This window comes from Homarus americanus, unplaced genomic scaffold, assembly GCF_018991925.1.
Source record: "Homarus americanus isolate GMGI-L3 unplaced genomic scaffold, GMGI_Hamer_2.0 scaffold24694, whole genome shotgun sequence".
Taxonomy (NCBI): domain Eukaryota; kingdom Metazoa; phylum Arthropoda; class Malacostraca; order Decapoda; family Nephropidae; genus Homarus; species Homarus americanus.
In genome coordinates, this window is record NW_024732780.1 from 7336927 (window position 1) to 7349986 (window position 13060).

Genomic DNA, 13060 nt, shown 5'->3' on the forward strand with positions numbered 1-13060 from the left:
GTATATACGTATATGTATATATATGTGTGTGTGTCTGTTTACATATATGTATATGTACTGTCAATGAATATGATGCAACTCTTTGTGTACGAACCTCTGTCCTGCATGGCAGTGAACAGTGACATTATCCATATGAACCTGACCTATATACATTTATAGTTGTTAATGAATATGATGTATTTCTTTGTGTGTGAACCTCTGTCCTGCATGACAGTGAGAAGTGATACCACCCTCAGTGTCAAGACCTGACTGAATTACTCAGAATAGGCAAACTGTACTACAAGCTCTGCCAATAAATTTGTTAAACTAAAAACTCTCTCTCTCTCTCTCTCTCTCGTCATTACAGTTTCATGTTTTTTTCCGTGGAGAAAATGATGGAAGCTGAAATTCCGGACTTTTGAAGAATTTTAAAAATTCCTTCCGGATGAAGATTTCGAGACCTAAATGGAGGACTTGTCCGGGAAAATACGGACATATGGCAACCCTACTTTACGGTAACCTTTGCTGCTGTGCCTCTACTTTTTTCAAGAAACAAGAACGATCACACAAATGATAACGTGCAATTAAAATGGACAATTACTATTTTTTGTTAACCTCATGGCGTGATAGAGGTGAGCAGAGGAGAGGAAGACGGAAGGGAGGGTAATGCAGAGGGAACACAAATTCTATGGAAAACAGGGACGAACTTGGATGAGTTATACACAAGGAGAAGTAGTGGACCGTATATATCGTGACATTGAATCATAACAGCCATTCCTTTGACCACTCCTAAAGCTGACAGAGATCTTTCTGTAGCACTTCACAGTCTGTTAGGTTCTTGATCTCTGAATAACTAGGCATCGTCTAGGTCTAGGACTCTAGGCAGTAGGTAGCTATCAAACAGGGAGGTACTACCGCCTGGGAAGATATTGGAAACATAATGTGTTGTCTAATGGTAGACCCTGCTGTCATATGGTATCACGAAAATTGTGACCAAGTCCCAGGTTGCTGATCTGTCTTTCTGCCTCAATTACACACAATTGCAGGGTCTCAATTGGTTCCCTTACTTGACAACACAACATACTTACATTGTTTCTCACTATTTTTTCTTTATAGTTCTTTATTATTATTATTATTATTATTATTATTATTATTATTATTTTATTTTACTTGTTATTATAAAGTTTATTTACTATGAATAATTTTTACATTTCGCCCCCCAGGCCCTGATGTGGGTCAGTGACCTGTGCCCGGGTGGGCTAATCCCTGTGTAAAAAAAAATAAATAAAAAGTGATCCCTGTATGTCATACTTTGGGAGGAGGTGACAGAGGGTGATACCTGCTTATTATTTATTTTTTACTTTTATCCTCTTCGCCACAGCTCAAGGTTGAAGAAGTCACAAGTCCAGAAATCTAAGCGGGCAAACTTTTTCGGAATGAGAATTGTGAAGTCTCGGAACAAACAGCCAGAGAGCAGTGTGATGGCACCGATTGTGATCTCATTCAAGGCCAGACGTGACCAACACTGGAGCAGGTTCCAATATATTCAAGAGCCAGTGCATACCCAGTATCTGCCAACGGCGAGTATCACAGACGTAGCCAAGCGGCTAAAGAGCTGATCAGTGGCGAAGAGGATAAAAGTAAAAGTATGTACTGTATACTGTACTGTACTGTACATTAAAGTACAGTACAGGTGCTCCTCTACTTACGAACGCGTTACGTTCCTGGGGCTTGTTTGTAAGTCCAACTTTACTCTTGTAGATACCAAACATATTGTAACAAATGAAAAGATTATGAATATTTGGTACAGCTATACCCTTTAATACAGCCTTAAAACCTGGCTCACTCTTCTCCTCTCAGGAAATGTTTGTTGTATCTGGAATTTTCTTCAAAATAATCCAGTCTCATCCACATTAAACACCTGTTCTGGCAGGTAACCCCCCTCAGTGATAATGTTTGTATCTCTTAAAGTTTATAAGTTGAACGTTCTTAAGTAGAGGAGCACCTGTACAGTATACAGTATAGTACATACACTTCTGTTGGGCTACAATACAAGTGAGTGGTGGTGAGTTTGAGTCAAATTTTGACCCTCAAATACACTCGGCCATATTCAAGATCATTTAGCCTGAGATCTCTTTAGGGAGATTGCCCGCATTTTGCATTCAAGAAGCGTGGGGAATCCTCAAGGCATGAGCAATGCTCACAGATATCATTGGAATTTTTGTGAGAAGGGGGTGGGCATCCTAAGCAAGTCCTAAGGATAAATCAACGTTGACTATTAACCCAATTGCAATTACAAATGTTGCAAAGCTTCTAGTATACAATAGTTGAAAAAATAATCATACATATATACATATTTTGCTGATGGTCAAGGATGGATATGGCTCTACCCCCAAAGATTTGATACATCACATTTGTTTACCAAAAACCAGACCGCCAAATTTGAAAACCATCTGCAGATGACACCACAGCAAATCTCATTCAAGCCTAAAGCTGTGCTTATCTCAGTTGTATTTCCGATAGATAAAAAATTATTTGATGAGGTTAGTTCAAACAAAAAACAGAATATTTTGTATACTGTATATTCATGAATCTAGTGTGAATACAGAGGAAGGTCTTACTATAGAAATAGCCCTTCAATTTTGTTAAATGTCTTTAGGCATAGCACTCTAACACACACGTGTGGACTCGCTTGCCACTAATATAGAAGATACATTTGATAATTTTATTGATTAAGTACAGTATATCTTTAGTTTCTTTTTATTGCCCATAACTAACATAACAGTATGGGTTGTTTGACACACACACACACCAGGAAGATTTCTCTTGAGTTGGCAATACAGGTATTTCAATACAGTACTTGTAGCATATTAGCCTAGGTCAGGGTTCAATACTGATGCTGAAGTCTTCACTCTACCTCACACACAGATGTAAACTCTTTTATTACCAGTAAACAAGATTGGTAAATTTTTACAAGTTGCCCACAATATTTTTGGGTCCAGTTTTAGGTATATTTCATCATTCTCAGTAGCTTTCATTCTACACATTTCTGTCGCAGACGAATAATAGTGAACGTTATAGAACCTGACGTTACCAACCCCAAAAACCTACTAACCTTACATACCTCCCTAGCCCAGGGGCGACCCCTACCATATTAAACAGCAAGTACTTATTTTGTTATCTGGTACTAATGAAAGTAACTTTATTGAAGCATTATGGTATAATGTTACATTTTATGTGGATGTGAGAGTCTGCTCGAACCGAGCAGGTCGGTTGTAAACAGACATGTGGTTGACTTGGCAGATTATGGGCAATTTGTAAAAAAAAAAAAAAAAAATACAAGATTTGTACTTTGTACAATACAGTATACCTGTATAATATATGGTAATTCTATTGGTTCAGTATACCTTTATTTGATTTTTATTGCCCACAGCTAACAGTAATTGTGATCAGCTGTTCACATAGGGCATACCAACATTCCCCTTTTTCCTATGTTGGCAGACCTAGAGCAAGTCCCACAAGATGTACCACCTAGAATGTGACCAACACTTGGGCAAACCTCACCTTGAGGATTCCTCATGAGGAAAGCCCACATAAAACGATCATGAATACTGCTGACTGTCCTATTACAAACACTCATATACTGTACTGTACTACTTATTATATTAATACAAACAACTTAACACAATTTATAGATGAGACAATTGTAATACAGTACTGTACAGTATACTGTACAGAACAGTACAAGGTACCGTAGTACAGTACAGTACTGTATATAATTACTGGTATGTCATTGAATAATAAAGGCCATTATATTGCTCACAATTACCGGTATCATCATCTTTTAAAAAAAAATGGCATGAATATTTTTTTTTTATTGCAAAACAACTTGAAAACTTTCATATTTGAAGGTTTACAACCAAATATGAGTTTATACTGTATTTATAATGAAACAATTATATAAGAGTATTTTTTTTTTACAAATCTCCCTGGCTGATATGTTATTAGTACACTACAGTAGATTATGTTAACTGAAAATCTAATTTACAAAATAATGTTTTACACAATATGTGACCATTCCAAATATGAAATTTGGTATAGAAGTTTATTTTGATTAAATTTTCAACAAATTATGTGAGAATAAATAAAGAGAAATTGGACATTAAGACGATTGGCTGTGTCTGTGTGTGATGAGTCGCCTTGTCTTCATGTGAGTATGAGGAGTAATTTATGGTGAATGACAAAACACTATTTGTACAGTATACTAGACTGATAGTACTTGACAACACCGAGTGTGTTAGTGAATAGTGGAGTACAGTAAGTCAGTGTACAGGTACTTGTAGACACTAATAATATAACCAAACTAATGCAAGTACAGGCCTAATATCTCTCTCAGCCGGAATCCCTCTTAACCGGAACTCTTCGACAGCCGGAATTAAAATTTTATCGGAAAATCATTCCCCAAACCGTAATTTTCCAGAAAAATCCAGCTTTGGGAACGATTTTCTGGAAAATTCCAAGAAAAATTTCTCAGTGTCCAGAAAATTTGGGGGTTTGCGAAATGAAAATCAAGCTAATTTTTTCAGAAATTCCGAGAAAATTTTTCCAGTATACACGGTCAAATTCCTGGGATGGGGGATATTTTCCGGCTTTGAGAGAGTTGTCTCGTTACCCGGAAAACTCTCATTCCCGGAAGTGCTCTGCACCAATTGCTCCGGCTAACGAAGATATCACTGTACAGTATACTTGTAGTGTACTCTGGTTTATTACACATTTTCCTCGGACACTTGTTCGTCATAGTTTCCACTTTACATTTTAAGGATGCCTCTTGGTCCCAAACTTTTGGACTGCCAGCAGTGTACATCAGATATATAATAAGTTATTTATTTACTTGAAACCTTACACAGTGAATGTTGAAAACACGGCTTCTCGTATGATCAGCGAAGTTAAGTAAAATTGGATCTAGTGCAGTGCAGTATACTACTGTACACTGGCTTCAGGTACTTAACCAGTCTAGTGCAGGGCATCTGGCCATAAATGAAGGATTGACCCTGAAAACCAATTTCAAGGCCGAGCCCAGAACTAGGTTGCTTGAACTCTTCCCTCCGACCAAGGGTAAGTGAGGAAGTCGGCTGTAAATAGACAATAGACTGAACCCTGGCAAGGTCAATATGGCTGACCCAAAAGACATGTATGGTTGACTCTGCGAGGAGAAAACATTGACCTCTAAACACTGTAATACTGTACCATACTTTTTTTTAGGTCTATGGCTGTTATAAGAAATGTTTACTATTTGTTTACATTACTTGTACCTACTAATGTCAGGATTTCCTGGGTCCTAGACTAATGGTTTATTAAGAACACATATTTAAGCTGGCGACATCAATGCTTGCACTACTTCTGACATCAATATTTGTTAAGATTATTATACACTGAGAAAATAAGTGGCTACAAACACCTGGTGATCCATTACAGAGAAACACACTTCAGGTATCACTGTAATAAGTTGGGGACACAAAGTACAGTACTGACACATACAGTACAAGATAGTAATGTCAAGGCACAAATGATTTCTCTCACACAAGGCAAAACTTCTTTATGTACAGTGTGTGGGGGGAGTGTTACAGGTATACAGTGTGTGGGAGAGTGTTACAGGTTTATAGTGTGTGGGAGAGTGTTACAGGTATACAGTGTGTGGGAGAGTGTTACAGGTATACAGTGTGTGGGAGAGTGTTACAGGTATACAGTGTGTGGGAGAGTGTTACAGGTATACAGTGTGTGGGAGTGTTACAGGTATACAGTGTGTGGGAGAGTTACAGGTATACAGTGTGTGGGAGAGTGTTACAGGTATACAGTGTGTGGGAGTGTGTTACAGGTATACAGTGTGGGAGAGTGTTACAGGTATACAGTGTGTGGGAGAGTGTTACAGGTATACAGTGTGTGGGAGTGTTACAGGTATGCAGTGCGTTACTGACCCACTTGTTAGCATCATGGTGTTACTGACCCACTTGTTAGCATCATGGTGTTACTGACCCACTTGTTAGCATCATGGTGTTACTGACCCACTTGTTAGCATCATGGTGTTACTGACCCACTTGTTAGCATCATGGTGTTACTGACCCACTTGTTAGCATCATGGTGTTACTGACCCACTTGTTAGCATCATGGTGTTACTGACCCACTTGTTAGCATCATGGTGTTACTGACCCACTTGTTAGCATCATGGTGTTACTGACCCACTTGTTAGCATCATGGTGTTACTGACCCACTTGTTAGCATCATGGTGTTACTGACCCACTTGTTAGCATCATGGTGTTACTGACCCACTTGTTAGCATCATGGTGTTACTGACCCACTTGTTAGCATCATGGTGTTACTGACCCACTTGTTAGCATCATGGTGTTACTGACCTACTTGTTAGCTCAGGTTATAAAGTGATGTAAGCAGTTAAATCAGGCTGACAGTTTAGCTCATGTGTTTGTCCTCCCTGTTAAACTGACCATAGCTGACAACTGTATATGTAATTTGTATGAGCTTAAATTAGCTATTGAACTTTGTCTAAGTGGAAAATTTGTAAATGTTGTGGTTGGTTGATGTATGGTTCAGTGATCTGTATGACCAACTGTGGTATGGTGACTTGTGAGGCACAATCTTGAAATATTTCCTCTGACTCATCAACTAAAATACTAGGCTGCTGAAAGGTTTGTTCAAGCTCCCCCTTTACTTCAGCTTTAGAAATACGGTCTTGGATAGCTTGAATAGTCTGTTGTGATTGATATACTTGGGCACTCTGTCTTTGAAGGACTTGTTTCAGTGTTTTTTCCACAGTAATCTGTGAACTATGGGGTTGGCTCTTTTGAACGGTCTTCTTCGGTTGAACACTTTGCTTCTCAAGAACTTGCTCAAGTGCTTCCTTCACATCAACTTTTGATTGGTGGCGCTGTCTTCCCCGAATAGTCTGCCGTGGTTGGCGGACTCGGTTGCTTCGTTTATGAACTTGAAGTGATCGTTCAGTCATGAAATGTAAGTTGCACAGTCGGCCATCCTGAACAGTCTGTTGTGGTTGTCGAGTCTGAACATTTCGTTTTTGAAGAAAATGCTGAAGTGCTTCCCCAACAGTAACTTTGGGATTGTGGTGCTGACTTCCTCGACCAGTGTGCCGTAACCAATGACCTCGGACGCTACGTTTTGGAGGGACTTGCCGAACTCCCCTTTCCTCCGTTACTTTTGAGCTACGGCAATGTCTGCCTCGAGTAGACTGTCGTGGTTGACGTACTTTGACATTTTGTCCTTGGACGATTTGCTGGAGTACCTGTTGTACTGTAATATGTGAGCTGTGGTGTTGGTTGTCCTCATCATGCTGTTCAAGTTCTTCTTTCACTGTAACTATTGAGTCCAAATGTTTGTCATCTTCAACATTTTTCTGTGACTGATGATCTTGAACACAATGTCTTTGAAGAATTTGTTGAAGTGCATCTTCTACCTTAACATATGAGCCACAGTGATGATTGGGTTCAACTTTCTCCCGTTTCATTTCAACTTACAAATTGTTGTGTTGGCTTAACAGTAAAGGTGAGTGGCAGTTTAAGTTACAAGTGTTAATTGTTGATACTTGTTGATAACAAGTTGAAATGAAAGAGTATTACAGTATTACTGTACTGTAGCTTGTAAATTTGGGAGCTGTGTCCCTGCACAACTGACTGTAATAACCTTTTAAGTTGGTTTACTTTGGGAACTAGTTGTTGAATATTGACTTCACAGTTCTGTTGTAGGTTGACCTGGTGAGATGACTGTGGGTTATTTAATTCAAGGTTGTATTTCCCAGAATTTTGCTGCACAATTGAAGTTTATGAGTTGCACACCTGCAGTACTGTATTCTGGTTCATGTGCAATGAATGTGAATGAATAATGTATTGAACCTGTTTCCATCTAGTTGTGGATGTATGAGAAGGTGACTGCCAGGGTTGGTTTACTGACTTGACTGTTGACATGTAGTACTGTAGTTGGTTCACTTGTGGTCGGCTGAGTGACTTGTGATGATGTGTCCTTCTGTGTAAGACCTTCACTAAGGTTGTTCCACGTTCTTGATTCTATAACAAACTTGTCTCAGCCTGTCAAGGGTGATTAAAAGTTTACATTAATTGATTCCGTGCTTGTCAAAGATAAATATTAATAAATAGACTACTACAGATACAGTACGGTACAGCACAGTACAGTCAGCCCTTCATATACGCGGGTTTAGCATTCACGGATTCGCAAATACGCGGATTGCCCCGCCGGAGGAATATTCTGTACATTGAAGTGATTGAAGTACATTCAAATCTGGCGCCATTCAACTCGCGCGCGGCACCGAACACGGGACACCGCCCGCTCCCGCAACCTCACACACACACGCATAGCTCTCCCTCACTCAGTCAGTCTCGCTGTAACCACGCTTGTGTTGACTTCAGCATTGTAGTTGCAAAAATATTACATTTCCGTGAATGTATTATATCAACCACAGTATGAATAGAATATCACTAATATAAGAGTATTTTAACCGAAAACTACTAAAAAAACGAGTAACATATCTTGAACATCGGAAGGCTAGGTAAAGTCCTTTGTTTTCATGTAGTTTATCCTAATTTACATTGAAATGCATTACGTTTCAGCAAAACTACTATTTATTTCTGAGAATATGGAAATGTAATATTTTGCTGAAATGACGTACGTATTACAGTGGAAAGTGACGAAAGCAATGACTCGCTTTCTTTCGTTCAAAAGATGTTACCGTAATCGCTTTTCGAATGGTTTTCAGTTAAAAAACTGTTGTATTACAATAATATTCTATCCTAATTCACTTGTGATGCAACAGTTTTTTAACTGAAAACCATTCGAAAAGCGATTACGGTAACATCTTTTGAACGAAAGAAAGCGAAAGTCATTGTTTTCGTCACGATTTTATCCCACTTTCCACTGTAATACGTACGTCATTTCAGCAAAAATATTACATTTCCGTGAATGTAGTATATCAAGCACAGTATGAATAGAATATCATTGTAATATAACAGTATTTTAACCGAAAACTATTAAAAAAACAAGTAACATCTCTTGAACATTGGAAGGTTAGGTAAAGTCTTTTGTTTTCGTCATGTATTTTATCCTATTTTACATTGAAATACATCACGTTTCAGCAAAACTACTATTTATTTCTGAGAATATATTCATTCAGGCACAGTTTAGGTAAAATATACATGTGCTGTAACATTTTTTTAATTGAAAACGATTCGAAAAACACGTACCCTCTAGCCCTGTTCAAGGAGAAGACTGGGAGGAGCTGTTTGGTGCTTAAGACGATGACAAGGAAAATGATTTTGATGGATTTTAATGAAAATATTCAGAAAGACCCTGGCACTGTCAAGGAAAGTGGCTGCTGAAGGCTTCCGGGACATGGCAGAGGACAAGATTAGGGAGCTAATTGAAGAGCACGACACTGAGCTGACCGAGGAGGATCTACAGGAGTTAGTAGACTCAGGCAAGGAAGAGGAAGCGAAAGGGAAAGAGGATGAGGAAGAGCACCAAGAAATAACGTTGGAGAAGTTGGGGGAGATGACCAGGAATATTGAGGCACTGAAAAACCTGGCCTATAGTATGGACCCCTCCATGGTGCGTGCCCTGAAATTCATGCGAGGGATGGATGACGTTTTCGCTCCATACAAAAACATCATGGAAGAAATGAAAGAAAGAGACGACAACTCCCCATCACCATGTTCTTTGATCACCGAAGGAGAGATTTAACACCATCAATCACTGGCGGCAGTGAGGAAGCAGCTGAATCCACCGTCGCCCCCACTTCACCACCCGTTATGGAATTGAGTGACGATGAGCCCGATGACCCCCGTCCTGTCGCCAAGGATAGGTACTGTACAGTAAAGTGAAATTTTTATCTCTTTTTTTTTAATAGCTTTTCTTGCCATGTTTATTGTTTGTAAAAATGCACAGCACAGTACAGTTCAGTACTGTACATAGGAAGTGGAGGTACAGTTATTCACAAAACATTTGTGTTTGTTGTCGGCAGTAGTGACGGGGAGGAGGCAGTAGGGGTGGAGGAGGCAGAGGAGGTGGAGGAGGTGAGGAGGGAGCGAGTTGGGAGGAGTGGTGACCTTGGACGCGGGAGCAGGGATGAGTGGAGATGCCAGCCAGTACATTACGGGTGTATTAATTGTTTTTATAGCTATTTTTGCATTTCAATATTAAATATTGTACATTACGTTTCAACAAAACTACCATTTATTTCTGAGAACATGGAAATGTAATATTTTTGCTGAAATGATGCACATATTACAGTGGAAAGTGGGATAAAATTGTGACGAAAGCAATGACTCTCTTTCTTTCGTTCAAAAGATGTTACCGTAATCGCTTTTCGAATGGTTTTCAGTTGTGGGATTATAAGGCTAATGATAGGATAGAATATTATTGTAATACAGTACGAGTACAACAGTTTTTTAACTGAAAACCATTCGAAAAGCGATTACGGTAAAATCTTTTGAACAACGAAAGAAAGCGAAAGTCATTGTTTTCATAATTTTATCCCACTTTCCACTGTACAGTAATATGTGCGTCATTTCAGCCAAAATATTACATTTCCATATTTATTTCTGAGAATATATTCATTCAGTCACAGTTAAGGTAAAATACTGTATACTTGTGATGTAATATTTTAATGAAAATACGGTATCGTAGTTTTCTTTTGTATCAATTTTAATTAACAAAGATTGATGTTTCAAATGTAATGAACAAAAATTTATGTACAGTATCTATAAATAAACTTAACAAATGAATACTTTGTTTTACATCGTCCTGTGTATACCATACCATGGATTTGGCTACTTTGGGCTAGCTATGATGAAACAAGAGACTGCCCTGGCGACTGTACCGACACTCACAGCTGGTGGTGCGTTGGTGCATCGTTTCCATTGTTTACTGGTAGTTACTGGTAAATATTTTTCAACCTAACGAAACTATTACCCTTTTAGAGGTCGACCCCCAATTTTTTGCAAAATAATTTGGTCTTAAAAACTCAAACTACACACAAGTATATACGGTAAATAAGAACATGGCGGGCCAGGGGTTTTTTAGGTGGGGCGGCAGCAAAAGTACACGGATTTTTAACATTCACGGGTATCTCTGTTACCTAACCCCTGCGTATGTTAAGGGCCGACTGTACAGTACATTTACGACCATGGATGTCTGTGATGGGTGTCACTTAAATTATATGGAGCTGATTGAGAGTTTTTGAGAAAAAAACCAAGAAACTATAGCATTTTTTCGATCGCATGGTGTTCTTCCAACCTCAGTAAAGTGTACTAAGAGCAAGACTGAATGTAAATATCGCAAAGACCAACATATGTGGTGTTGTATAAGAATCTCAGAATCCAACGACGAACAAGAACCAGGCCAATAAGGTAAGAAGTAGGTGATTCCATCATATGGTTAGAGTCAGTTAGGTTAGGTTAGGTTAGGGTTTTTTTTTTAGGTAAATTTGCATTGTCACACCATTCTCTGTTAGAAAGTCAAAAATATATTTCTCTACTGTACATTATTTGTGTGTGTTTATACCGAATATGACCTTCATTTCTTACGGATATTAGCCGGGTTTTTTTATTGAATTTTTTTCGTTGGACGTTTTCCGAAAAAATCATACCAAAATACACCAAAAAACACTAGAAAAACAAAAACCTAACCTAACCTAACTGACTCTCACCATATGATGGAATCACCTATTTCTTACCTTATTGGCCTGGTTCTTGTTCGTCGTTGGATTCTGGGATTCTTACACAACGCCACATATGTTGGTCTTTGCGATATTTACATTCAGTCTTGCTCTTAGTACACTTTACTGAGGTTTCTTTATGAAGGAGACGTAGGAGACACGCAGTGTTGGAGGTGAGACAGGCGATAATGGAGGAAGGTTATTGGAAGAAAATAGAGAAAATTTTGGATAAGCTATCTCCGTTATTATACATTTCCGCCGGTAATGTAATAGATGAAAATTATCTTATAATTAGACGTCTTATTCGAATATGATAATAGATGAGTGGTAGGAATGAACGGTGTGTAAAAGCAATAATACCTTCTTTTTTTTCCTAGTGGTTTTTAGAGTATTTTTTATTCGCTTAGCCATTATTTTTTTCGGAAAACGTCCCACGAAAAAAAAAATAGATAAAAAAAAACGGCCAATTTCCGACGTAAATGAAGGTCATATTCGGTCTAAACACACAAATACACCAGAAAAATATATTTTTTACTTTCTAAAAGAGTGGGGTGCACTTATGCAAATTTACCTAGGTTAGATTGGGCTATATTTAGGGAAAAAAACTACTAAAATTTTACCGTTCCGATTGTCTTACTCGGTATCATCCAAACAACATCTGAATTTTGGTGTAATTCCATAAAGTGCTTCAGGTTGTAAGTACTCCAGCATTACTGTGGACCTTTTTACAAGCTAAGAAAGCATTTTCTTTTTATCTTCTAACGAGAAATTTCCTGTTACTGGTTAACTTGGATAATTGTAATTGAATAATATCCACTGTACAGATATATAATATACATAACAGTACTGTATATACAAACAATGTTAAGACAAAATAAGTAACATGTGGTACTTACTGGAGCCTACAGTATAAGCTGCCAAGACTACATGACATAACCATCAGGAAATAAATGTGAAGCAGGTAAAATATAATAATAATTTAGTCTAAAATATGACGCCTTTTAAGTCTTACTAAACGGCGAAAATGACAAAACATTGATAATCGTTAATATAGCCATTAATAGCAAACTCGCTCACCATTAATGTTCTGAGGATACACACACATGGTTGTTCAATTCAAGGTTTCGTGTATAACAACAGTAATAATGCAGCAATAAAACAGTTACAAGGACCCAACACAACTCCTTACAGTCTTACTCCGTGAAGGAGTCTGAATGTAGAAGGAGAACTCACTGCAGGGAGTCTGCCGAAGAAGGCAGGGAATCTAATACACAAGTAGGAGGATCCACTACACTGGCGGACACGTTCACCGCCAAGTAAACCAAAGAC

At 38.3% G+C, this 13060-nt stretch overlaps 1 protein-coding gene across 4 annotated transcripts; it reads right to left on the reverse strand.

The window, feature by feature from the left end:
• Positions 1–5854: 5854 nt before the first annotated feature.
• LOC121869016 lies at positions 5855–13040 on the reverse strand. 4 transcript variants are annotated; one of them, XM_042370078.1, is made up of 2 exons: positions 12965–13040; positions 5855–8090 (listed from the first exon to the last, which is right to left on the reverse strand). In XM_042370078.1, exon 2 carries the CDS (start codon positions 7511–7513, stop codon positions 6524–6526), a length of 990 nt encoding a protein of 329 aa, XP_042226012.1. In that variant the 5' UTR covers positions 7514–8090; positions 12965–13040; the 3' UTR covers positions 5855–6523. The 4 variants fall into 4 exon arrangements, with proteins under 4 accessions (XP_042226012.1, XP_042226011.1, XP_042226010.1 ...); XM_042370077.1 differs by having other exon boundaries at positions 12921–13040; XM_042370076.1 differs by lacking the exon at positions 12965–13040 and adding an exon at positions 12809–12955.
• Between the last annotated feature and the right edge of the window lie 20 nt (positions 13041–13060).